This window comes from Macaca fascicularis, chromosome 4, assembly GCF_037993035.2.
Source record: "Macaca fascicularis isolate 582-1 chromosome 4, T2T-MFA8v1.1".
NCBI lineage: Eukaryota > Metazoa > Chordata > Mammalia > Primates > Cercopithecidae > Macaca > Macaca fascicularis.
The window spans coordinates 148,126,617-148,154,272 of NC_088378.1; the positions used below are offsets into that span (position 1 = coordinate 148,126,617).

Here is a 27,656-nt window from a genome sequence, read left to right on the forward strand (position 1 = left end):
TAGAAGGCCTTCAATGACAAGCTGAAGAATTTAGGCATCTATTGCTTTCCCTGATTTGTATATTCCATTCCACAGTGTTGCTAAGTGATGTATTCCAGAGTTCTTGATTGTGAACTCCTGTGACTGCCAGTGATGCACCTGAAGGACCATTGGCCTTTTTCCACAATGGCTAACAGCCGATTTTCTTGTAGGCAAATTTGGGTTAAGATGTATGGGTATTTTGCGGGGCTGTGTCGGCATTTCCGGAAATACTGCTGTGCCATTGTTAAGGGCTTTTTTGTTAAGAAGAAGGAAAAAAAAATCCCTTCAACTGAGACTTATTTTCATAAGGAAAAAATTGTTGTACTTGGTCAAGTGTTGATGAATGAATCCCTACCCATTGAGAGGAGAGCTCAAGCTGCCCAGAAAATTGGACTGCTGGCCTTCACAGGTACTGATCTAACTGGCTGTACTAAAATGAGTGTTTCATGACACTCATTTTATAACGCTGTAGTTTAGTAATTTTTCTTAGCTGTAATCTTAAAATTCTGATAACATTTCATTGGATGAAATTTTTTTGTCCTTGTGCCAAAAATATTACTAATTATTTTATCCTCAAGGATCTCATGTTTTAAAAGAATGTGCCCATCAAATAAACTACTAATTAAATGTCTCCCATTTTTATTAATTAAAATATATATGTACTAAACTGCCTATCAAACTTCTCATTAACATTTTAAAAAATCAAAGACTACAATGATTTGATATAATTTCAACCTAGTGATATGATTCCAATGCAGAGTAAAACTACCTGATATTTTACTTTTTATTTTATGCATTGTACAGTAAATGTCTTAGAAAAATCAATAAAAACTTAATACTCTTAAGATACTTACTAGGTAAGCCAATAGGGGCATTAGTGACAGACAACAATTAATGTATACTTGGCTAGAAAGCAAAGTGGAAAATAAAGTGGTAACTGTTTGAACACACATTGCTCTAATAATCATCAAGTCCAAACTCACTCCATTTTTTTCTAATTGATAAATTTTAGGATGTGTAATGAGATTTTATAGATTGTCCTCAATAACACATTTCCTAACAAGAAGCTCTGGCTGGTGGCTATAAGAGTCTTTGATTATGTTTATTATTATTAGTTTTGTTTTGTTTTGTTTCATTTTTTGTCTTTTTTTTTTTTTAGACAGAGTTTTGCTCTTTTTGCCCAGGCTGGAGTGCAATGGCGCTCGACTCACTGCAACCTCCGCCTCCTGGGTTCAAGTGATTCTCCTGCCTCAGTGTCCCAAGTAGCTGGGATTACAGGCAGCTGCCACCATGCCTGGCTAATTTGTTTTTTTGGGGGTTGTTTTTTTTTTTGTATTTTTAGTAGAGACGGGGTTTCGCAGTGTAGGCCAGGATGGTCTTGATCTCTTGACCTCGTGATCCGCCCACCTCGGCCTCCCAAAGTGCTGGGATTACAGGCATGAGCCACCGCGCCCGGCCTATTATTATTATTATTATTATTATTATTATTTTGAGATGGAGTTTGAATCTTGTTGTCCAGGCTTGAATGCAGTGGCGCGACCTCGGCTCATCGCAACAACCTACTCCTCCAGGGTTCACGCCATTCTCCTGCCTCAGCCTCCCTAGTAGCTGGGATTACAGGTGCCCGCCACCACGCCCAGCTAATTTTTTGTATTTTTAGTAGAGACGGGGTTTCAGCATGTTGGCCAGGCTGGTCTCAAACTCCTGATCTCAGATGGTCCGCCCACTTCGGCCTCCCAAAGTGCTGGGATTACAGGCATGAGCCACCACGCCCAGCCCTTAGACTGAGTTTTAAGTGGGAAGATGAATTACTTAGATGTAGTCTGATAGACTAAATCTTTCAAAGAATGGAGTTCACGAAAGAAAACAGTGAAAGGAGTCCTTGTTGCCAGAATGGCTGGGAACCACTGGCACAGAGTTAGAAAGGAGACAGGAAACATAGGAGATGCACCCATCTGAGTGGGGGCCAAGGGCTCCCCCAACATGGCGTGGGGTGAGTTTCCTGTGTAGCTATCTTCACCATTTGTGGGAAGATCTAGCTAATTATAAAAGGATCAGAATTCCTTAATTTGATGGTATTTAGCCTTAGCTGTTCTGGTAGGAAGCTAGAGAAAAGGCCTCTGCCTAGGCTTCAGGTAAAGCTTTAATGTTGAATAGAATATTCCTAGGACCATGGAACTGTGGAGAACAAGTAAGAGAAATCCAAGTGGGATCAAAACTCCAGTGGCGCCGAGCGTGGTGGCTATACCTGCAATCCCAGCACTTTGGGAGGCGGAGATGGGTGGATCACCTGAAGTCAGGAGTTCAAAACAAGCCTGGCCGACATGATGAAACCTCATCTGTACTAAAACTACAAAAATTAGCCGGGTGTGGTAGCACGTTCCTGTAATTCCAGCTACTCGAGAGGCTGAGGCAGTAGAATCTCTTGAACCCAGGAGATGGAGGTTGCAGTGAGCTGAGATCACGTCACTGCACTCTAGCCTGTACAATAGAGTGAGACCCTGTCTCAGAAAAAAAAAAAAAAAAAAAAACCTCCAGTGGCAAGAATCCGAGCAGCTTTGTCAGCTACTCCTCACCACCTAAAAAGTCTTCATTCTGTGTCGTCTTGGCTAGTACCTTGTTGGAGTTTGAGATTTGCACTGGGGCTCAGGTGTATGGTGAAAGTAGAGTCTAGGGCCAGGCTGGGTCAGTGGCTAAACAAGAAAAATCTTGTAAGGTCGTGTTAGTCCCATAGCTGCAAAAGAGTTGAGGCAAGAAATGTGTAAGGGGAACAGGACAGCAACGAACAAAAACTCAGGAAAACCTCCCTCCTGCCAGTCAGTCCCTGAAAGTGCTGCTCAATCTTTCAATTTGCTCTTGGCACTAATGCTCTGGGATCCTTCTTTTTTTTCCCCACCAGTACTAAAGGCAGATAATCCAGAATGAGACCACGAGGGATATTTGCTAAGCGAACACAGCCAGGTTTTATTCACCTTGAAATACTCACTCTTGGCCGGGCACAGTGGCTCACGCCTGTAATCCCAGCACTTTGGGAAGTCAAGGCGGGCGGATCACCTGAGGTCGGGAGTTCGAGACCAGCTGATCAACATGGTGAAACCCTGTCTCTACTAAAAATACAAAAAATTAGCTGGGCGTGGTAGTGCACGCCTATAATACGAGCTACTTGAGAGGCTGATGTAGGAGAATCGCTTGAACCTGGGAAGTGGGAAGTGGAGGTTGCTGTGAGCTGAGATCGTGCCATTACACTCCAGCCTGGGCAAAAAGAGCAAAACTCTGTCTCAAAAAAAAAAAAAAAAAAAAGGAAAGAAAGAAATATTCACTCAATACTCACTCCTGGGTGCTTGCTTAAAGGCACCAGGGAGGAGACCAGCAAGCAGACACCTTCCCAGGCTTTTCATATCACTGTTTGCTTATCAACACACACTTTCTTGTCTTCATGGCAGCAGCATGGGAGGTGACGGAAACAGACAGGAAAATTCAAAGTATCCAAAGTATCCTCCATAGGGCAACAAGAATATGAACATATAGGAGCATTCAAAGTGTTATTAGCTACTAGATACACCAAACACTTCTGGAAATGCAAATGTTTGTTTTACAGGAGGACCACCTGCTGGGAAATTTGCAGCTGAGTACATGAAAGAAGTGGCTCACTTGTTGCAAGATGAGGAGGTGGCACCAAAAATAAAGATCCTGCTGCTCCAGAGTGTGGCATGTTGGTGTTACTTAAACCCTGTCAGCCAGAAAAGAGCCCAAAGTCTGCAATTTATTCCTATTCTCGTTAGTTTCTTTGAAGGCAGATTCGAGTCTACTATCAAAAGTGAAATAAACAGCTACCTCCTCCTTAAATTTTGGACCTGTTACGTTCTCTCTGTCATGACATGCAATAACTTGTCTTACGTCAAGGAGCTTAAAGAGCACAGTGCTCTAAAATACCATTTGCAAATGTTGGCTGCTGAGAATTGGTCTGGATGGACAGAGAATTTTGCAGAAGTGCTGTATTTCCTAATTGGTTTTCACAGGAGTTAGTTTCTCTAAGTCCAGTTACATGTTGCAGCTCTCTGTGCCATTGTATTACCCTGGACAACTGAAATAAACAATAAAAATCGATGTTTTCCTTTGTAGTTGAAGAGTTCTGTATAGATTTTCATACAGTTAACGGCAATAATTCAACTTCAGAAAAACAATGCTGTTTAAAATACCTCATAGAGACAGCCCATTGAGCTTGTTCATGAGTGTATTCTTTCCCATTGGGAAATAAAGATGTTAAAGCACGCAGTTAGATACAATGGGGAATATGAATGAAACCACCTTTGCACAAATGAGAAAAATCTAACAGCAAAAGAAAGCTGACCTGACACCACCTTGCTTCTAACCTCTAAGCTGCCCTTGTTCATTCCTGGGCATAGGCCAAACTAACTTTGGGAAGAATTTAGTTCATAGTTTATGAAACAAAGATGATTACCTAGACTCTTCCCTGAAACAAACTCCCTCCTTGCTTGGGGACCAGACTGCTTCTATAAAACTAACACATTAGCCACAGATTGGAAATTATGGCTCAGGAGTCATGCAGCCAGAGGCCACCAGATTCCAACCTCCCCAGTTGCAACTACAGATTAGTATTGAAAAACCTAAGGTTAGTATTTGAGGTATTTTTCAGATCCTGCATTCTGATGGATCAGCTGGCACCACCCAGACTGCCAAGCTGGTTCTTTTGATCTTATGGTCACCAACCAGCAACTGACTCAGCACAAGAGGACAAGTTCCAGCCTCCTATGATTTCATCCCCAACAGAACCAATCGGCATTCCCCATTCCCTAGCCCCCTGCCCACAAAGCTATCCTTAAAAAACCCCAGCCTCCAAATTTTCAGAGAGGCTGATTTGAGTAATATTAAAACTCCGGTCTCCCATTTAGCCAGCTCTATGTGTATTGAAATCTTTCTCTATTGCAGTTCCCCTGTCTTGATAAATCTGCTCTGTCTGGGCAAAGAGCAAGAAGAACTCATGGGGCAGTTACATGAACGCTTGTAAAATTACAGAACTGGAATATTATTTTTTGCCACCTATTATACAAAGGAGAGAGAATGTATATCCTCAATGTCTACCATTAAATCATGAAACTCTTATTTTCTAATATATCTTTTTTGAAGTTGATTAAAAATATGTATTTTATAATTGATTTCCCATTGGAAAAAAATATATGCTGGTATTTTATTTTAACCATATGCTTCTGTGTGGTAAAAAAAAAAAAAAATTATTAAAAGTTAAAAAAGACCTCATAAAAATTAATTTCATAAAATTGAAATTCATCAGAAGATGCATCATGTATATAACTGTTAGGAGCAATGGTGCACTTTGGGAGTTATTAGATGACATTAAACCAAGGCACCCAGAAAAGCCAAATCCTAGCCCCACCCACAGCCAACTCCTTCAGCAGGCACTATTGACCCACCTGAATCCTTTCAGCCCTATTTCAGTACAGAACCTCCGGTGGCGGTGCTTTTGAGGTGGTTCTCGAGCTATCAGAGCATGATGTGGTTGCACATAGGGCTGACTGAGTTAGCACTGGAATTGGCACTCTTCTTGCCTACCTCCACCTGCAGCAGCCCCGCAACTCCACTGGCACGAACGTCTGGATGGAGATGGAGCACATGTGTTCCAATGACTAAAGTTAGGTAGGCTCTTAGATTTTCATAAAAAGATGTTATTCTCTCTGTCTACTAATCTGCAACAGAATACCTGCACTCTATGTGTGTTAACCAACCTCATCAAAAATTTTATTCGAAAAAATAATATTGGCAGAAAAGTGCCTAAGGGATATGTACCTGATTCTCTAACTACAGTTAGAGAATCTAGCCTCCCTAGCTTCAGTTGCAACCATAACATTGAATTATGTACTTTTATCTTTCACAGACTTGCTTTGACTGAGCTGTGCTATAGTGTTAGACACAGAGGGGGCTATTAAAAAAAAAAAAGTAACATAGATTCGTGATCCTCACTTGTATTTGGGACAGCAATGTTGTGGAGGATGCTAATCACATCATCAGATGGGGTTTCCTTAAGAAGGATCTGGAGGGGAATTTTCTCAGATCTTAGACCAGAAAAAGCTATGTTCTGCTGAGCATTTCCATTCTTTGTGGTTTTGTGAAGTGTGGAATGTAGAGTTTCTCAACTAGATCTAGTTGATAGGAATAGATTAAGGGTTGGAAACTGGAAGTTCCATTTAGATACTGAATTACTGTCAGGAATTACTTTTTTTTTTTTTTCATTAATTTTATTTATTTATTTATTTATTTTGAGATAGCCTCTTACTCTTTCATCCGGGCTGGAGTGCAGTGGTGCAATCATAGCTCATGCCACTGAGCTATGAACCTTATCAAGACAGGGGAATTGCAATAGAGAAAGAGTTTAATACACGTAGAGCTGGCTAAATAGGAGACCAGAGTTTTGTTATCAGCCTCTGAAAATTTGGAGGCATAAATCATACATAACCTTGAACTCCTGGGCTCAAACAATCCTCCTGCCTCAGCCTCTCATGGAGCTAGAATTACAGGTGCAAGCCACTATGCCCTGCCAATTTCTTTTTCATATATGTGTATATATGTGTGTGTGTATATAGATATGTGAAAAGTTTACACACACGTTTTTAAAAGAGAGATGGAGTCTTGCTATTTTGCCCAGGCTGATCTCGAACTCCCAGGCTGAAGCATTCCCTCCTGCCTTGGCCTCCCATAGTTTTGGGATTACAGGCGTCAGCCACCACATTCAGCCTTTTAATGCTTTTAAAATTAAGTTTTTATTTCAAAGAAATGCACGTACACAGTTTAAAAAGTCAAATTAATGCGAGGCCTCTAGTGAGAAACAGCAGCCCCTGAGTCCCCTCCTCATTTACACTCCCAGAGGGAACCATCTGAATTCTTTCAGTTGTTTCTTCTGGTATTTGTTTACCTCCATATTTCTAAATAATTTATATACATTGTTAATTCTTGTCTTTTCTTTTTTTTTCAATTTTGGAGATTTTTGTTCTTCCTTCTGAATAGGACAGATGGAATTTGGCACTCTAACACTCATCTTGCCTACCTCCACCTGCCTTCCTCTTCCTCTCGATGTAATTATGTCACAATTGTTGATTTAAAAAATATGAGAGCTGGGCACAGTGGCTCACACCTGTAATCCCAGCACTTTGGGAAGCTGAGGTGGGAAGACTGCTTGAGGCTAGCTTGGGTAACATAGCAAGACCCAGCTCTGTTATAAATTAATTAATTAATTAAAACGCAATATGATTAATTCCGTATTTTTCAAGGCTAAGTCATACAGGATACTGTGATTACACTTCCTTCTTTCCACAACTGTTTTCTTTGGAGTTCTTTTGTTTTGTTTTGTTTTTGAGATGGAGTCTCGCACTGTCACCCAGCCTGGAGAGCAGTGACATGATTTCGGCTCACTGCAACCTCCGCCTCCCAGGTTCAAATGATTCTCCTATCTCAGCCTCCCAAGCAGCTGGGACTACAGGCATGCGCCACCACGCCTGGCTAATTTTTTCGTATTGTTAATAGAGACGGGGTTTCATCATATTGGCCAGGCTGATCTCAAACTCCTGACCTCGCGATCCACCCGCCTCCACCTCCCAAAGTGCTGGGATTACAGGCATGAGCCACCGCGCCCAGGTGGAGTTTATTTTTAACTTAGTTTTCTGAATACCTATCACTACTTTATTCCCACACTTTCCTCTATATGTCTAACATCTCTCAATACAATCATGCATTGAGTAACTGTCAGCTCCAGCTCCACCATCTTCTTGCTCCAATCTGGGCCTGCCCTATAGCTAACAAATACAGTATTTTAGGGGTTCCCTTCAACATCCAGGACCCCCCATTACCCCTCTCATCTTGAAGCCTGTTTCCTATATACTATCTCTTCCCTTTTTCTGGTTCATTCCAACATTTTAATTTGAAAGTTTTTCAGTAGTTTCCTGAGAAAGAATGAAGGGGAGGTAAATGTTTTGAGCATTTGCATGTCCAATGATGTCTTTATTCTTCACTTGATTAATAATTTAAGTTCAGCCCGTCCCTAAACCAAGAGAAGCAGCTGAGAACATCATCAGTGCTCTGTGCAAGCCCTCACTCCCCAGACGAAGAAGGGAAGAGCTGAGGCAAGCACATAAGGTTTGTTCTTCCCAAAGTCACTAATCAGGTAAGTCCCTCATCTCCACTAAAACCAGGAGTGTTGCAGCTATTGGAGCTGAAGAAATATTAGATATGGAAAAGAAGCATACATGCAACCAATTAAAACATACAAACTCATGTAAGGACAAAAAGAAGAAGTAGCTTCTTCTGTATCTTTCCAGAAGTATTCTATCTCTATACGAGAAAATATACATTTATCCCTTTCTTCGTCTTTGTTTTAACATATACTAGCATTCTAGACATACATAATTTATTTCACACTTGGTTCTACATCTTAAAGAGTTTGATTCTTTTCTACTGCTTCAGAGTATTTCATTGTATGACTGTACTATACAGTTGACCTTGAACAATATGGGTTTGAACTGCTCAGGTCCACTTATATGAAGATTTTCTTCTGCCTCGGCCACCCGAGACAGCAAGTCTGCCACAGAGACTCCTCTTCAGCCTACTCAATGTGAAGATGATGAGGATGAAGACTCTTATGATGAACCACTTCTGCTTAATGAATAGTAAAAAATATTTTCTCTTCTTTATGATCTGCTTAATTCTTTTCTCTACTTTACTTTATAAGAACACAGGATATAGGCCAGGTGCGGTGGCTCACACCTGTAATTCCAGCACTTTGGGAGGCTGAGGAGGTTGGATCATGAGGTCAGGAGTTTGAGACCATCCTGGCCAACATAGTGAAACCCCATCTCTACTGAAAATACAAAAAATTAGCCAGGCATGGTGGCATGTGCCTGTAGTCCCAGCTACTCAGGAGGCTGAGGCAGGAGAATCGCTTGAACCCGGGAGGCGGAGGTTGCGGATCGCGCCACTGTGCTCCAGCCTGGGAAACAGAGCAAGACTCCGTCTCAAAAAAAAAAAAGGACAAAGGATATAATACCTATAACATACAAAATATGTGTTAATCAACTGTTTATATTATCAGCAAGGCTTCCAGTCAACATTAGGCTGATAATTAAGTTTTGAGAGAGCAAAAAATTATATGCAAGGCTGAGCATAGTGGCATGCCTGTAATCCCAGCTATCTGTAAGACTGAAGCAGGTGGATCACTTGAACCCAGCCTAAAAAACATAAGACCTTGCCTCAAATAAAAACTAATTTCAACGGGGTGGGGTGGGGCTCATGCCTGTAATCCTAACACTTTGAGAGGCCTAGATGGGAGGATTGCTTGAATCTAGGAGTTCGAGACCAGTCTGGGCAACATAGTGAGACACCTCTACAAAAAATAAAATCAGCCAGGTGTGATGGTGTGTGCTTATAGTCCCAGCTACTTGGGAGGCTGAGGCAGGAGGATCGCTTGAACCCAGGAGGCAGAGGTTGTAGTGAGCCAAAATTGTGCCACTGCACTCCAGGTGACAGAGTGACACCCTGCCTCAAATAACAATAATAATTTCAAAGCAGAAAATTTATCTAGGTCGGTTGTGGTGGCTCACACCTGTAATCCCGGCACTTTGGGAGGCTTAGGTGGGCAGATCACCTGAGTCCGGGAGTTCAACACCAGCTTGGCCAACATGGTGAAACTGACGTCTCTCCTAAAAATACAAAAATTAGCCAGGCATGGTGGTGTGTGCCTGTAATCCCAGCTACTCGGGAGGCTGAGACAGGAGAATCACTTGAACCCAGAGGCGGAGGTTGCAGTGAGCCAAGATCACGCCACTGCATTCAAACCTGGGTGATAGAGCCAGACTCCATCTCAAAAAAAGAAAAAAGAAAATTTATCTAAATTTTAAAAGCAGAAGATTGCCAAAGAAAATTTTGATTAACCAGGCATGGTGGCACACGCTTGTAGTCACAGGTACTCTGGAGGCTGAGGCAGGAGAATCTCTTGAACCCAGGAGGCGGAGGTTTCAGTGAGTAGAGATGGCGCCACTGCACTCCAGCCTGGGTGACAGCGCCAGACTCCATCTCAAAAAAAAAAAAAAGTGGGGCGCAGTGGCTCAAGCCTGTAATCCCAGCACTTTGGGAGGCGGAGGCGGGTGGATCACGAGGTCAGGAGACCGACACCATCCTGGCTAACACGGTGAAACCCTGTCTCTACTACAAAAATACAAAAAATGAGCCGGGCGTGGTGGCAGGTGCCTGTAGTCCCAGCTACGCGGGAGGCTGAGGCAGGAGAATGGCGTGAACCTGGGAGGCAGAGCTTGCAGTGAGCTGAGATCGCGCCACTGCACTCCAGCCTGGGCAACAGAGTGAGACCCCGTCTCAAAAAAAAAAAAAAGAAAAAGAAAAAAAGAAAAATTTATATGCAGATTTTCAACTGTACAGATGTTGGCTTCCCTAATGGCTGCCTTGTTCAAGGGTGAACTGTAATTTATATAACCAGTCCTATACTGATGAACATTTAGGTTATTTCCAATATTTTGATATTTCAAAGTTGTAACGAATAACCTTAAATATGTGTGATTTCACATGTGTGAGTATATCTGTTGAATAAGTTTCCAGAAATGGGATTGCTCAGCCATACTTACATCATTTGCTTTTGTTTTATTCTGTTCCCTGCATTGTGACTTTTGCCTCACTTTCTGTTGACTCTGCTTTGTCAGCACAGGATTATGTTTTTTACAGCTTACTGTCATTTTAATAAGGTTTCAGAAAGACCGAAATTAAATGGCTCTGTTCAATTGACATGTTTAACCAGAAATTGCTGAAGGCCTCTCTGTGACAATGTTTAGAGAAATTTTGGTTAACATTTTATCTACAGAAGATTAGCTTATAAGGTAATCTAATAATATGTTCTACTTAAATTCCTTTTTGGTATCTGGAACCCCTTTAAGTTGAAGGAAGTAAGATACAAGATTCAGATTTGAGCTGAAGCATTTTTACTCTAAACTTTGAATTTTAAACTGGCTTACCAAAGCTTTAACAACAGTGATTTTGTTTTCCTTTGCTGTCCCTTCTAAGTTTATCTCTCCCAACATTTGAGTTTTCCTAGAAGCAAATCAGAGGATTTGCTTAAGAATTTGAGATATTATTTGGGAGGTGATCTCAGGAACTAGCAATAGGGAAGGGAAGAAAGCCAACAAAAGATGTAGTATGAAGAAAGCTGCCACTGTAGGTAAACGGAAGCTTAATCCTGCTGGGAAACCATCTGGTAAACACACAACACATACACCGTAAGAGTTATTTCATCCAGAGGTCCCAAGGAGCTCAGATATGTATACACCAATTCTTATCCTTCTTGGTTGACCTAACAACCTAGTTAGTCACAACCTAAAAGTCAACTGAAATATCTTGAAGGGTGTGGGTCAGACAAAGAAATTTTCTAAACAAACCAAAAGTACAAGGGCCCTAAGGCAGTGTGGTGGACGTTTGTTGCTTTTTGGCTCACTAGAATGTATTCTTTCTTCTAATACCACTTCTGTTTATTTGGGGGAGATATGTTACCTATGGTGTAGTCTTAAAATTCATTTCTAGCTGCTCTTGGATTAGCTTTTCTCTTGCCTTCCTACAATTATCCTTCATTTGGTCTTATTGCATCAACCTCCAAAAGAATTGGAAATAATTGTGGTCCATCCTTTTCTACTCTTGACCTTGAAACTAAATCCAAAGCTTCACCATTAAGCATTATGTTAAACATGGGTAGCGTAGTTTCTTTCAGGTTAAAATTTTATTTTCCTAGCTTACCAAGAGTTTTTACGAGAAAGGGTGTTGGATTTTTTCAATGCTATTTTACCATCTATGAAGAGGATATGCTTTTTCTCCTTTAATATAAAGAACTTCATGTTTACTAATATTGTAGCAGTCTTGCATTCCTGAGATAAACCCTAACTTGGTCATCATTTTATCTTTTAGTAGACTTCCCATTTTATGTATGATTTTTCAATCTGTATTAATAGGGCTCTAGACTCCCCCACTCCAACCTTATGGTCCATCCTCATAATCTTTTTTTTTTTTTTTTTGAGATGAGGTTTTGCTCTTGTTGCCCAGGCTGGAGTGCAAAGACGCAACCTCGGCTCACTGCATCCTCTGCCTCCTGGGTTCAAGTGATTCTCCTGCCTCGTCCTCCCAAATAGCTGGGACTACAGGTGTGCACCACCACGCCTGGCTAATTTTGTATTTTTAGTAGAGACAGGTTTTCACCATGTTTGTCAGGCTGGTCTCGAATTCCTGACCTCAAGTGATCCACCCACCTGGGCCTCCCAAAGTGCTGGGATTACAGGCATGAGCCACCGTACCCAGCTGGTCCGTCCTCAAATATTGCTATCAGTTATGCTAGCCTTGTAAAACATATTGGCGAATTAGTTCAGTCTAATCCAGACTTCATGCATACTGTTTTTCCAACGGATTCTTATCCATTTGCCATTTCCTTAAGGAAGCTCGATTGCATGTTATTAAACCAACTTCAAAGAACTTGTTCTAACTGGCCAGGCTCCCTGACCCCTTCTCCAAGGTATTTTCATTGACATGGTTTTCTTTGCTTTATTTTTTGAGACAGACCCTCACCCTGTCACCAAGGCTGGAATGCAATGGCGCAATCTAGGCTCACTAAAACCTCTGCCTCCCACGTTCAAGCAATTCTTGTGCCTCAGCCTCCCGAAAAGCTGTGACTACAAGTGTGCGCCACCATGCCTAACTAATCTTTTGTATTTTTAGTAGACACAGCATTTTGCCATGTTAGCCAGGCTGGTCTCAAACTCCTGGCCTCAAGTGATCCGCCTGCCTCAGCCTCCCAAAGTGTAGGGATTACAGGCGTAAGCCATCACACCTGGCTGACATGTTATACTAACATTTGATACCTAATTAAAAATCAGACTCACCTTCCACAGGAAATTCCTACAAATTCTCCATCACTAGGGTCAGTTCCCAGGGACGAGAAGCTTAAAATATGTCCCCAAAATGAGCCCCTATATGACCCCTAGGCAACTACTAATCTGCTTTCTCATTATACTTTGTAGTTTTGTGATTTTAAATAAATGGAAGCATACAGTATGTATTTACCTGGCTTCTGTCACACAACATTGAGATTCATCCATGTGGTGTGTACCAATTTTTAATCCCCTTTTTTTTTGAGACAGAGTCTCGCTTTGTCCCCCAGGCTGGAGTGCAGTGGCGCAATCTCGGCTCACTGCGAGCTCTGCCTCCCAGGTTCATGCCATTCTCCTGCCTCAGCCTGCTGAGTAGCTGGGACTACAGGTGCCTGCCACCAGGCCTGGCTAATTTTTTGTATTTTTTAGTATTATTAGAGACAGGGTTTCACTGCGTTAGCCAGGATGGTCTCAATCTCCTGACCTCATGATCCGCCCGCCTCGGCCTCCCAAAGTGCTGGGATTACAGGTGTGAGCCACCAGGCCCAGCCTTTTGTCCCCTTTTTATCGCTAAATAGTATTCCACTGTATGGTTATACCATAATTTATCCACTCAGTTACCAATGGATGTTTTGGCTATTACAAATAAAGCTATGAAAATGTGCGAGCTACTCCTCATGTGGACATATGCTTTCGTTTCTCTTGGGTAAATAACCAGGGGTGGAATGGCTGAGTCATATAAAATGTGTATGTATAACTTTCAAGGAATTGTTCAGCTTTTCTACAGCAGTTGTAGCATTTAACATTGCCACCACCACTGCAGGAGGGTTTCAGATGCTTCACATCCTTAACACTTGATATAGTTTTTATTTTTCAAACTTAAAACATTCTGAAAGGTATGTAGCAGTTACCTGGTTGTCATTTAATTTGCACTTCCTTGATGACTAATGTTGAGCATTACATTAAGCATCTTTTCATGCACTTATTTTCCATCTCATATATATCCCAGTTCTTTACAGATACAAATACTTTGTTGGCTATGTTCTACAAATATGTTCCCCCAGTCTGCTCTTGCCTTTTCATTTGCTTGTCTTTCAGAAAGTTTTTAAAATTTACAAAGTTAAATTTAAAGTTTATGCTTTTTTGTTTCCTATTTTGAGAACTCTCTGCCAAACCCAAAGTCACTAAGAATTTTCTATATAATCTTCTAGAAGTTTTATGGTTTTAGCTACTACCTTAGTTTTTTAATCCCCTTCAATTCCCTCTCCTTTTGCTCCACACCATCAAATCCTGGCATTTTACAAAATTACTTTCTATTTGCCGAGTCCCTATTCTACTTACCTATTTTCTTTCTTAAGCATGCTAAAGGCCTCTCAGCTGAGTCTCCTCGTGCTCTAATCCAGAATATTCTTCAATTCCTTTTTTAAAATTAATTCACCTATTCTTTAATTCTATCTTTAGGCTAGTGATCCAAACCTGAAACATACAGAGCCACAATAACGTAACTGCCACTAGCTTCTTGTAGTGACTTAAATCAAAATGTCCATACCTCATTCACACTAGCCACACTTCAAGTGCTAAACAGCCACACAGGAATGGCTACCATACTGTACAGCAGATATTCTCATCATCCCAATAAGTTCTACTGGACAATGTTGTTATAGATTAATAATAGCTTCCATTTTTAAGGCACTTAGTCCAGACACTAAAGGTTTTAATCTTCATGATAACACTGTGAGGCAGGCTTTATCTCAGTATTAAAGAAAATTAAGGCCAGGTGCAGTGGCTCACGCCTATAATCCCAACACTTTGAAGGATGAAGCAGGCGGATCGCTTGATGCCAGGAATTCAAGACTAGCCTGGGCAACGTGGCGAAACCCCGTCTATACAGAAAATTAGCCGGGTGTGGTGGCACGCACCTGTAGTCTCAGCTACTTGGGAGGCTAAAATAGGAAGATCACTTGCGCCCAGCAGGTGGAGGCTGAAGTGAGCTGAGATTGCACCCCTGTACTCCCGCCTGGGTGACAGAGTGAGACCCTGTCTCAAAAAAAAAAAAAAAAAAAAAGAGAGAAAATTAAGGTTCTGTAAGGATACTTACCTCAAACAATCCTTTCAAAAGCTTGAGGCCAGGCGTGGTGCCTCACACTTGTCATCCCAACACTTTGGGTGGCCAAAGTGGGCGGATCACTTGAGGTCAGGAGTTCGAGACCAGCCTGGCCAACATGGTGAAACCTCGTCTCTACTAAAAATACAAAAATTAGCCAGGTGTGGTGGCAGGCACCTGTAATCACAGCTATTCCGGAGGCTGAGGCAGAATCACCTGAACCAGGGAGGCAGAGGTTGCAGTGAGCTGAGATGGTGCCATTGCACTCCAGCCTGGGCAACAAGAGCAAGACTCCATCTCAAAGGGGGTTAAAAATGCATAAAGCATGACATTGCTCTTTATTGCCAATTTATACAAAACTACTTGTATGCCTCTCACAGAACTTTAATTCCAGTGCTGCATACCCCTAGTTTGTACTTTTCCTCCTTTAAAACTTAGTATATATGGGAAATCCCTGATGAATCCGACCCTACTCTTATTCAATATTTACATACTTTGCACTACACCAATATGTGAAATAGAAAAGCTCCATAATTTTCAGCTATTCCTGTTTTTTCTGTCGAACTTTCACCCACTCCTCACTTTGTTTCTCTAGGATTATTATCATCATCCATCATTTTAAGCTTCCAAGAATAGTCTGATCCTGCTAGCCAGTTGAGCCTCTCACTGGCTAATCACATTCACTTGAAAAGCTTTTGGAAAAAAGATTCTCATGCTCCATTCCATAAAACTACCTGTTAATATCAATAGTGTCTACAGTGAGCTTGAGGTACAACAAAGTTTGGGAGTTAAAACCTCAGCTATCTCAGTCTAAATACTTTAAGTTCGTTTTTTCCTTGTTTTCTCCAAGGTAGTTAGCAAAAGAATGGAAAGAGAACAACATAAAAGCATAGAAACAGACAAATTTTCTACACATACTCCTTATACTTCATTATTCTAAGTTATACACAATGTTCAACAGGAGTTTGAAGTTTATTTAGTAATATACATAAGTCATGGCTGACAACTGAGAAAATCCTATTTACATAAACCATCATAGTTTAAAAATACATAGTATTTGTACTTTAATACAATAGGGTCCCAGGATTCAAACAAGGAAGCTTGATTCCAGAATTGGCATTATGTAGTTACGTACTCTGCTACAAAGAACTAGTGGAGGTAAACTTCGGCAGTAAAATTCTCAACAGTCAAATATTAATGCATTTCATAGACATGGCTTTGCATCCGTAGAGGAAGATACAATTCCTTCAGCACATGTGCCAATTTCTGAGTCTTCCCCTACAGAATCCTCAACAGTATCTTCTTCAGAATCAAATTCCTGATTATCCAGTGATTCAAATTTATCCAGAGGTTCACCATTCAGTCTCTTAAAGAATAAACCAATAATTTATTGTAAAAATGTTAAAACCTAAGTTGATCAGCATATTGATATAGCTGACCCGTATAGCATACCAATATAGCTATGAGATTTTTTTCATCTTGCCCCTCAATAAATTCATTTATAAACAGTGTGATGTCAAAGTCTCTACCACACTAGATTATAGTCAGCAAAGTGTTTAATAATTTGCCTTTTTTTAAAAAAGCACTGAAATGATTGCAGACTATAAACAGGTACTTTCCCAATCAGCTGCAGGGACAACTAGGTGTTCTACATTTCCAATCAGCTGTGGATTAATACTTTTAAGGCAGTTAAGAGAGTTACCATAGTATTTCCAAATGAAAACTCCAAACATTAATTCTATCATGGGTCTCAAATGTAAGGTCACAATTCAGTTACATGAAAAGTTTTGATTTGAAAAACTTTCTTCCTATCAGCAAGACAAACTTTTTGCAAACATGAATAAATAAATCTTAAAACCTTTTTAAGGTCAAGTCTGATAAAGCAACACTTAACAGGCTAATTCTTAACAAACACATTAGCTACTTACAAAATGTTTTAAAGTCAGATAAAACCACAAAACTTATTTAGTGTACAAATTAGCAATTTTATAAATGACAGTAATGTCAAGCTGGTATTAAAACTAAAACTATCTAAAAATGTGTCAACTATGAAATAATTTTCTATACCTATTTTCCAGGGATAATTCCTTTTAATAACTCTTCCAAAAAAAGATGGTCTTTTGCTTCGTAATAATAATTAAGTTACTGAACTTTTACTCTCTGCAAATACTCCTTGCAACTGTCCATCTATTATAACTCATTTAATTCTCATAACAAGTCTATAAGGTAGGCATCATCATTACTCTCATTTTATGGATGAGGAAGATGAAGCCCTGACCGGATAAACCCACTCTACCCAGCAAACTTAATGGTGTTAGGAAGGAAGTTAAGTCTCAAATCCAGGAAATCTGATTCCAGAGCTCACACACTTCAAAGGGATCACACTATATACTACCTGAACTTTATAGACAAATACATAAATTTGAACCAGGTAACTATTAAATTACCTACCTCTATTAGCTCTGCCATATACTGTACATGTTCTGCTACTTCTGCCAATTCTTTGTTCTCCTTTTTCAGGCGGGCAATTTCGTTGTCCTTTTGTTCGATTTCTTTATGAAGCTATATTACATAAATAAAGTTCAGTATTCTATAGATTTGCTGTGCTATAAATCAAATTACATGCCTCCAAGTATATAACATGGAAGACATGCAGCATAGAATTAACTCTCAATACAACAGGATTCATTTTGTGTAATTCTGTCAAGAGCTGCCTTTTTACTTAAACTTTTCTTAAGCCAATATTAAAGCCAGCTCATATTGCTCTAACAAAATATGCTAAGCAGCAAGAGTAAAACAATCCTGGAATTTTTAAAAATGGTACAAATGATATTCAATACATACTTTCTCATTTTCCTTAAGTGCTTCATACAGCGCCTTCCTCCGTTTTTCTGCCACTTCTTTCCAATATTGAGAGGATGGATTTTCTAAAATAATATTTTACATATAACTTTAAAAATCATTACTGTCAAAACCCAGTAATTTGTTTCAAAAAAATTTCCAATCTTAGTACCCTCCCATATTGTTTAGTAATACTCATTTTTAAAAGATTAAAGTTAGAAAATAAAATCAGTATTCTTCTATTTTCCCCAACATTTCAAAGATTTCAATCCTTCAGAAGAATTACAACAAAAGTACAATAGGTATATCTCTTCCACCTAGATTATTAAAGATTTTTGCAACACATTTGTTTTGTGAGGTCATGTCTTTTTATGTAACAATGACATTTTTACAAAGTCCAATCAGTTATTTTGTACATTGTCCTGAATTTTTTATTTCTATCTCCATGATTAGATTCAAACTAAACATTTTTGGCAGGAATACTATATAAGTATAGTATAAGAATACTATGTAAGTATGTATCCTCAGTGTATCACCAAGAAGCACATGCCAATTTGTCATGATATTGAAGATGTTAAATTTGATCATTTGATTAAGATGCTATCTATCAGATTTCTGCCTTGTAAGGATAACTTTTTCCCTTAGTAATTAACTAATGATCTGTAGAGTAAAATATTTGAGACTGTCAATACCCTGTTCTCCAACAACTTTTTACCTAAGTTTAATTCCATTGATGATTGATGTTTCCGGCTTTTATCTATTACTTATACAGCGGATGGAAAATCGATTTTTTTCACTTATGTAATTCCTTCTACATGTAGTAGTTAGCATTATTCTGTAAATAAAAACTTTTCCTACCCCAATTTAAAAGAAAATTTATCAGTATGGACTCATACATCCTTTTGTATTCAATGCATTATAATCCATTCTTGTCGTTATTCATTTTGATGCTCAAATTTTCCCAACTTTAGTCTGTGAGAATCCTTCCAAGATTACGTGTGTTCTTTCAACATGTCCACCCGTTTTTGAGTACTTCCTTATTTTCTGTCACAAGATAATCCATGATCACCTAAAGTTTCCCTGCCCCTGACCGGGAATCAGCAATTTCTCCAAGGAACTCTAGTGAAGAATAGTGTTTACAAACCAAGAACTGGATGCAGGGTGTGCTCCTTGCTACAGAGGTGTAGTGTGTTTCTACCTATTTAGGGGCAGTGCTAGGAAATGTAATACTTCAACATGTTACTCATTTGCTCAATCCTAAAATATACACAATTTTTTTTCCTCAAAATTACAATAATACCACTGCCAACGAATATAACAAAGTTCAAACAACAAATGTAATAAAGTTTGAGATTTCTTTGCAATTATTTTAATTTTTACCATATATGCCAAAGGGTTACATGGATAATGTTTTCCACCTGTGGTTATATTAGCAGTATGATATATAGTTATTTGTCTTGATATTTAACTTCAGTTTATTTTAACTAATCCTTGATGTAATTTTTAACTTAATCAGATATGAGTGTCACAAATCCTGCTCTTTAATCTACAATATTTTTAAAGAGCTTCTTTATTTCTATCCAGTCAACCTTTCCTAATTTTTCCTAATAAAAATCGTACTGTCTACTTCTCTTCTTCCTGTCTTCAAGGCAATTCAAAATGAGCCCAAATGTTACTGTGACCTTGAGCAAGTCAATTAACTTCTCTAGGCCTCAATTTTATTATTAGTAATTAACATCCAATGACCTATAATTCACACAGAAATAATAATCTTCCATAATGTTTGTAAAACATCAGTTGCTTCTTCTGATGTATACTGCCATTCCATTAAAAACTAGTATTTATTACAGGCATAATTCTTCTCATTCATCTTCACTCTCTTCATCCATATTTTTATTGGTTTCCTTACGCCATACTCTCCTGGAATATTCAAATTCCTTTCATACTTCAACTTATTATCTAAACATTTTTCTTCTAAAAAACCTATTTCCAAGTCTTGTAAACTCTTACAAGGCAATCCAATATCAGAGCTGTCATATTAATAACTATCCTTTCCCCCCACCCTTTTCTTTTCCTTCAGAGACTGGGTCTTGCCCTGTCTTCCAGGCTGGAGTGCAGTGGTGCTATCATAGCTCATTGAGGCCACAAACTCTTAGGCTCAAGTGATCCTCCTGACTGAGCCTCCTGAGTAGCTGGGAATACAGGCACAAGCCACCATGCTCCGCTAATTTTTTCATATAGATAGAGCCTCACTGTATTGTCCAGGCTAGTCTCAAACTTCTAGACTCAAGCCATCCTCCTGCCTCAGCCTCCTAAATTGCTGGGATTACAGGCGTGAGCCACTGCACTGGGCCTCCTTTTCCTAACATTTCATCCACACATGGATCTTGTCAAACAAATGGTCACACAAAAACCTTTATAGTGCTGTTATACTAACCCCAGATTACGGTAATTGGCAGAATTCATAATAGTATTAACAAATTCTTCCTTATATCATAATTTAAAATTTTAAGACAAAAGTTATCTATTTTTTCGTACCTTTAATCATAAGATCAAATGACTCCTGGGTGACTCCTCCAAGATTTTTATTTTCACTAGATTCTGGAACAATAACCCCAGGGCTGGAAGTTGTAGATGTTAACTGGTCATTCCGATGTTTCCTTTTGGATAAGCCTGTGGACAGCTACAATGAAAACACTTATCAACGGTATTTACTTTGATTTAATTAACAAGAAATTAGGTGGTTTTTCATTTATGTATTAAAAAAAGAGAACGCATATCTTTTTTACATCTCTGGATCTTTAAAAAAGTTATACAATTAAAAATTCTACCAAAATGTATAGTAACATTTTAGGAATTTTATTTGCAACAATTATTTTGGATTAGACTGGGGTCTAGAGCTTAGCTGAAATTATTTATTTTTTTTAATTTTAATTTTAATTTTTTTTTTTAGACGGAGTCTCACCCTGTCACCCAAGCTGGAGTGCAGTGGTGTGATCTCGGCTCACTGCAACCTCCACCTCCCGGGTTCAAGTGATTCTCCTGCCTCAAGCCTTCCGAGCAGCTGAGATTACAGGTGTGTGCCACCACACCTGGCTAATGTTTTTGTACTTTTAGTAGAGATGGGGTTTCATCTTGTTGGCCAGGCTTGTCTCAAGCTCCTGACCTCAGGCAACCCACCCACCTCGGCCTCCCAAAGTGCTGGGATTACAGGCGTGAACCACCATACCGGGCGAACTTCTTAAATTCAACAATTAAAACCAGAATCACTTCTTTGGGAAATATATAATTGTTATTCCCAAATTATTTTCAAATTTCAACAATTTATGTGTTTCTGACCAAGAAAATAGTAGAAATGTTTTTAATGTAGACATTGTATCACCAGTACCCCATTTTAGCCATATAGTGCATACCTCATTTTCTCTTCCAACAAGAGATCCAGATGCAGAAGGCTGAATCATCTTCAGAGTTCTTCTTTGGATAGAACTATTCTAAAAAGTCAAGATAATTCATTATCTTGTTACTGAGTTGCAATATGGTTATTTAGTTACTGAGTTTCTGTATGGAGTGTTACTCTTAGTCCTTCTATAATTTAGGGGGGGGAAAGAAACACTAAGAATACAAACATTTGGTCAGCTATATAATTTTATAAGGTTACCTATGAACAAGACACTGGTTTAATCAACTGACAAACTTATTTCCAAAAATTACAATAAAGTTTGAAGAATTCTTAAGAATGAATCATATTACCCAAACTAGACACAAACACACGTAACTTCTCTCATTTCAATGTATGCTCTTGCTATGGTCATTTTGTTAATCATATCTAGTTAAAACAAACATAACAAAATTCCTCAGCTCCAATGAACAGTTCAAACAGGCCGGGCGCGGTGGCTCAAGCCTGTAATCCCAGCACTTTGGGAGGCCGAGACGGGCGGATCACGAGGTCAGAAGATCGAGAGACGATCCCGGCTAACACGGTGAAACCCCGTCTCTACTAAAAAATACAAAAAAATAGCCGGGCGAGGTGGCGGGCACCTGTAGTCCCAGCTACTCGGGAGGCTGAGGCAGGAGAATGGCGTAAACCCGGGAGGCGGAGCTTGCAGTGAGCTGAGATCCGGCCACTGCACTCCAGCCTGGGTGACAGAGCAAGACTCCGTCTCAAAAAAAAAAAAAAAAAAAAAAAAAAAAAAAAAAAAACACAGTTCAAACCATGTATGACAAAATTCTAATACAAGAAGGATATCTGTATTGTCTCTGAAAAATCTTCCACACAAAAACTAAAATCTTACAGGTACTCTTTCATAAAACCAAACATCGTAACATTTATGGTATGAACTCACCAAACAGGTCAACTAGGAGAAAAGGTTAATCATTTACACTGTAAAATATTTCTTTCCCTAATCAAAAAGATTCATCTCAGGCCTCCTTAAATCATGAATATCCCCCAAATACTTATATGTACTCACCAAAATAATGTAATTTTCCAGAACATACTTTACACAAAACAAAGTACATGTGTAATAGACATCCCCCCTCAACCATTACCTGATAGTAGAAGCAGTTCTGCTTCAAGCCCATTCATTAGAAGGCGGCTAATATGTCAGTGCCTGAGGCATACTAAACCACTCTAAAATGCCCAAGCTATTGTTTTGGTAAAAATATTGCCTTCCTTGTAATATGTAAATAACTTCCTGTATATTTCATGACCTGAAAGTTCTCTCTTATTTTTGCAAAATATCATTAGTTATACTGCCACCATGGGATAGCAAACAATGGTGAATACTCAAACAAGGTTAGCAAGAACATGATACCACACCAGCGTGAGAAAGTTACTGATTCCACACTGTACCTCACATGACAAGAGTTCACCTTTCCCACGGTCAAGTTGCTATTGCTGATTATTATCTCACCATTTAACTGAAGGACAAACGCCAGCTACTGTGAGAACAAATATTATACCAACATTTCAGATATAATTTAGATTATAGATTAGTCAACAGTCTGCAGACAAATAAAAGAAAATGTAACGTTGGAACCTTACTAGTAAGAGGTGTTAATTTATTTAAATGCTTGCTGTTAATAATGGTCAAAGAAGCAAGCTAAATTACTGTCACCAAAAAAAAAAAAAAAGACCATTTCCAAGATTTAACTTTTATTTACATAAGCTGTATAGGCCCAAAACAATGTAATATTATTATTATTATTTTCTGTATATAGAGTATGCATTGGAATAATAGACTCTTAAAGCCAGAAAGTTTCTTGTATATTAATGGGTCTTAACCTTTTTGGAAAACTATTTATGTGAATCCTCTCCCGCAAAAAATTCACATAAAAGCACATTCACACAGAATTTTGCATACAACTCACAATGATCTAGTTCTAGTCCAGTTCCCTCAATTTACAGATGAGTAAACTGAGGCTGAAATGCTAACCCACCCAAGGTCTCAGTTTTGGAGGTAGAACCAAAACCAAACAGAACCCAGTAACCTTTATATTCAAGATAGTTTTACTGTAGCTAGTAAACACAAGACTTTTTAAAAAATGTAATCTGCTGGAAATATATAAATTATTTGGCTGTGATTTGCTTCAAACTAATCCACTGAAGGAAAAGTGGAGTAAATAAGGACACAGATGAAACCAAATTGGCCATATAGTGGTAATTGCTGAAGTTGAGGAAGTAAATTAAAATACTGACTCTACTTTTAAATATTTCAAAAATTTCATAACAAAAATTTTAAATAATCACACACAAAGCACTGTGGGAAGATGCCATCATCCTAAATGGAAGCTAATGGAATCAAAATCACAAATTGTCAATGCGAACTATTATTCAAGAAAAATAATGTAAGAATCCTAAGAAAAGCAAGGCAAACAAAAAACCCTTCAAAAGGTACTTGCTTATACTTATCAATGGCTTTTAAGTACTCGATTTAGCTTACTTAATATTAAAACTTTTTTTTTAGGTACAGGGTCTTACTCTGTCACCCAGGCTGGAGTGCAGTGAAGCAATCACAACTCACCGAAGCCCAAACTCCTAGGCTCAAGCAATTCCTCCCACACCTCGGCCTCCCAGTAGCTGGGATTACCAGTGGGTGCCACCACTGGTAAAAATTATGGTTTTTTAGAAACAAGGTCTCCCTTTGTTGCCCAAGCTGTTCTCAAACTCTTGAGCTCAATCAATCCTCCTACTTCAGCCTCCCAAGTAGCTGGGATCACAGGCATGAGCCACCATGGGCACCTGGCTCTTTATTTAATTTAAACCCATAAATTGATAATTTTCCTGAAGATGTGGTCCAATTCCCAAGGTATTCATACTAATTTGTATGGAAGGACCTAGCTAAATTGTAAATTCACTTAGAACCATAAATATGAATCTAGTCAAAATTATAAACCCAAAACTAAACAAACTCTGTCCTGTTGTCGTAACAATAAATACTTGGAATAAGATTTCCAGTGAAACTATCATATAGGGATTCAAAAAGTATTGCAAATCAAATAGGTTAGATGGTAATGAATACGGTATACTCTAGAAAAATGTGTAATATAATGCAAAACATGTCTGTGGTCAAAGACCCTTAATTCTGAAGATATACACAAGGGATTTTAATAACATCATTTCATGAAATATAAGAGTAGAAACAAAGGAGTAAATCTTATACATAGAAAATCCTAAAGATACTTCTGGAATCTTCACAGAGAAAATACAAAAAGAAAAGAAAATCCTGAAGAATCTACTAAAAAACAATTAGAACTAATAAACAAGTTCAGTAAGGTTTCAGGACACAGAATCAAGATACAAAAGTCAACTCTTTTCCTATGCAGTAGCAATGACCAAATGAGAATGAAATTAAGGAAACAGTTCCATTCACAATAACCTCAAAACGAATACTTAGGAAAAAATTTAACACAAATTGTGTAAAATTCATGCTCTGAAAACTACAGACTACTGTTGAAAGACCAAAATAAGAGACAACCCACATTCTTGGGTCACACTTAATATTCTACCGTAATTAGTTTTTTTAAAACGTTCTCTATTGTTACTCATCCTCTGACTAACTCAAGGCTTACAGCCAGGCTAAATTTGGCTAAATCATGTCAAAATACTTTTATTTTAACCCCATGCTTTCTACAAAAGAAATTAAAGTTATTCAATCACATACCTTTACATTCTCTTTGATTTCTTCTTGTTTCTGCTTCATACTGGGATTCATTATGTAGATGGTGCAGCACAGAAGACTAGTAATTAAAAAACAATATGGTTTGCACCCCTGAAGGTGGAGTCTAGGTTTAAAATACTTACAATCATAAAAATTATACTATCGTACAGTAGAACTATTATTTTTTCTCTCTTAATCCAAACTCAGCCCTGTCAATGACTAAGGTGACTAAAGTTAATGACTCTTGATATCTATATTTTACATATATACACACATAATAATTATGTCTGAAAAAATGAAATTAATGTATTTTAAACCAATTTTTAAAACTGGTTTAACATTTCTAAACGTATTGTCCTGGATTAAATACAGGGCTCTCAAAGATCTGAGAAACAGTCACCAGAAATAGCAAAATATACAGACACTAGGGTATGCCCAGGTCCATCCTAAAGAGCAACATCTTAACTTTCCTGCTTCAAAGACAGATTTAAGGTATAATAAACTCGGCTCTGACAATAACTTAATACTGACTTAATATCAGGTCAAATGAGATCATGCATTTACATCTGTAGGAAATGTTTAACCAGTAACATGAACTGAAGTACTAACAAGCAAGAAAGAGGGAAAAGGTAGAAAGGGATATATGTAATGTGATTAACTAGACCACTGGCCAAACTCACAACAAACTCAGCATCTGAACTGCTCCTCCACTGCCCACTACCCCCCACCGTGTCTGCGCCTGTGCCTACTCGATAGATGTCCCTAATTTTTGTGGCCATGCCTTTACTCAGTGCAGTGGCTTTTCTAACATTAATACATTTTACCTTGTGTCCTGGCGCGCGCGCACACACATGTGCAAACAAAAAAGCTGAGGACAGGCCGGGCGCGGTGGCTTACATCTGTAATCCCAGCACTTTGGGAGGTCGAGGCAGGCGGATCGCCTGAGTGATCACCAAAGTGCTGGGAGGTCGAGGCAGACGGATCAACTGAGGTCAGGAGTTCGAAACCAGCCTGGCCAACGTGGTGAAACTCCGTCTCTACCAAAAATACAAAAATCAACCGGACACGGTGGTGCTCGCCTGTAGTCCCAGTTACTCGGGAGGCTGAGGCAGAAGTATCGCTTGAAGCCGACAGGTGGAGGCTGCAGTGAGCCGAGATTCTGCACTCCAGCCTGGGCAACAGAGTGAGACTCCGTCTCACAAAAAAAAAAAAAAAAAAAAAAAGCTTAGAAAACAAAACAATCTAATTAGTGCGGACACCCTGCTATTTTCTACTGCATTTAATGTTAAGAAAATGCTGTTTGGGCCCCAGTAAACAGACCCCAGGCAATGTTCTTCAAACTGTGGGTCGTGGGTCGTGATCTCAAAATCATTTAGTTAATCATGAGCAACACTGCTTAGAAAAATGCAACTGAACAGAATGGAATTGAAAAGATGAGAAATAGTGCTTCCATCAACGTCTCAGTTGGTTAGATGGCTGTGTCCTAGGTTGCGATGTAAAATGTACTTTAGTATGAAAAAAGCTGAAAACCACTTAGCAGTCTAATCCTTCACAAGTTTCCCACGCCTATCAGCGACCTTGCACCCTTACTTGCTTGTTATTCTCTAGTTTCTTTAATAGCTAGATTAAAAACCCCGGCATAGGACAGGGATCCATGCGAACCTCGTATCAGCAACGCCAGTATCCGTTTAATGGGAGACGCAGAATTCAGCGACCTCTTCCCATGAGCCAAATTTGCAGATCCCTCAGATCAGGACCAGCCACTTAACTGCCAAGAGGATGGATGCCTAGCCTCATCCCCACAGCTAGGCACGCCCAGGCTGAGTCCCTCACCAGCGTTGCACTCCCCAAGCCCGGACCCAGCCAGCTGGTCCCGGAGGCCCGGCGCCAGGCTAGGGGGCGGGCAGTGTGGCCCCGCGCTCCCGACCTACCAACCGCGGCGCGCGACCCGGGAACTGCGCCAGCCAGCCAATAGGGAGCGTGGAAGTGAGAGCGCGCCAAACCCGACCCAGCCAATGGGGCAGTCCCTTGACTCACCTCCTTACCCTGCCGCGCCACCAGCGACCGTTCAACAACCCCTTCGCCCTTACCCCGGCCGCGGCCCCGCAGCTGTCAAAGTAGGACGCGGCTTCAGAGGGTGGCCGGAACGAAACCGAGTCGTCTAGGGGCTGTGCACCTTGCGCCCCTGCGTACCCACTTCCTGCCGCCTCTTGCACACTTACTAGGTGGAGACGCTCAATCCTCGTAGCGAACGCTGTGGCTGCAGCACCTCGAAAAAGACCACAGCTCACCTACGCTGATCCCCACTGTCGCTGGAGTGTCCCGCGCGCTCTGCAGCAAAGCCCCACCAACTCTGCTTGCCAGCGCCGAACAACCACGTGACCAACTGACGCAGCGAGAGGCGGGGCCTCTGGAATCCCGCGAATCGCCTCTCCCCTCGGTCCCGCCCCTTCCTGCGCCTGCGCGGTCGACAGTAGCGAGTACTAAGACCGTGGGGATTTTCTGCTACCTGGGAAGTCTGTGCCCTTTGACCCTCCCCTCTGACCCAGCTCTCGGAACTTCCTTAAAATGCAAAGTTTTATCCCTTTACGAAAG

The 27,656-nt window shown here is 39.8% G+C and overlaps 2 protein-coding genes across 5 annotated transcripts; one reads left to right on the plus strand and one right to left on the minus strand.

The window, feature by feature from the left end:
* Nucleotides 1-4,142, plus strand: ARMH2 (armadillo like helical domain containing 2). The gene is made up of 2 exons (XM_045390573.3): nt 1-430; nt 3,620-4,142. The coding sequence occupies exons 1-2, from the start codon at nt 133-135 to the stop codon at nt 4,045-4,047; spliced, it is 726 nt and encodes a 241-aa protein (XP_045246508.1). The 5' UTR covers nt 1-132; the 3' UTR covers nt 4,048-4,142.
* An 11,871-nt stretch (nt 4,143-16,013) lies between these two features.
* Nucleotides 16,014-27,449, minus strand: GMNN (geminin DNA replication inhibitor). Of its 4 annotated transcripts, none has more exons than XM_005553898.4 (7): nt 27,284-27,449; nt 25,065-25,140; nt 21,315-21,392; nt 20,440-20,584; nt 17,905-17,987; nt 17,512-17,622; nt 16,014-16,426 (listed from the first exon to the last, which is right to left on the minus strand). In XM_005553898.4, the coding sequence occupies exons 2-7, from the start codon at nt 25,113-25,115 to the stop codon at nt 16,265-16,267; spliced, it is 630 nt and encodes a 209-aa protein (XP_005553955.1). In that variant the 5' UTR covers nt 25,116-25,140; nt 27,284-27,449; the 3' UTR covers nt 16,014-16,264. The 4 variants fall into 4 exon arrangements, with proteins under 4 accessions (XP_005553955.1, XP_045246507.1, XP_005553956.1 ...); XM_045390572.2 differs by having other exon boundaries at nt 27,152-27,449; XM_005553899.5 differs by having other exon boundaries at nt 27,099-27,449.
* Between the last annotated feature and the right edge of the window lie 207 nt (nt 27,450-27,656).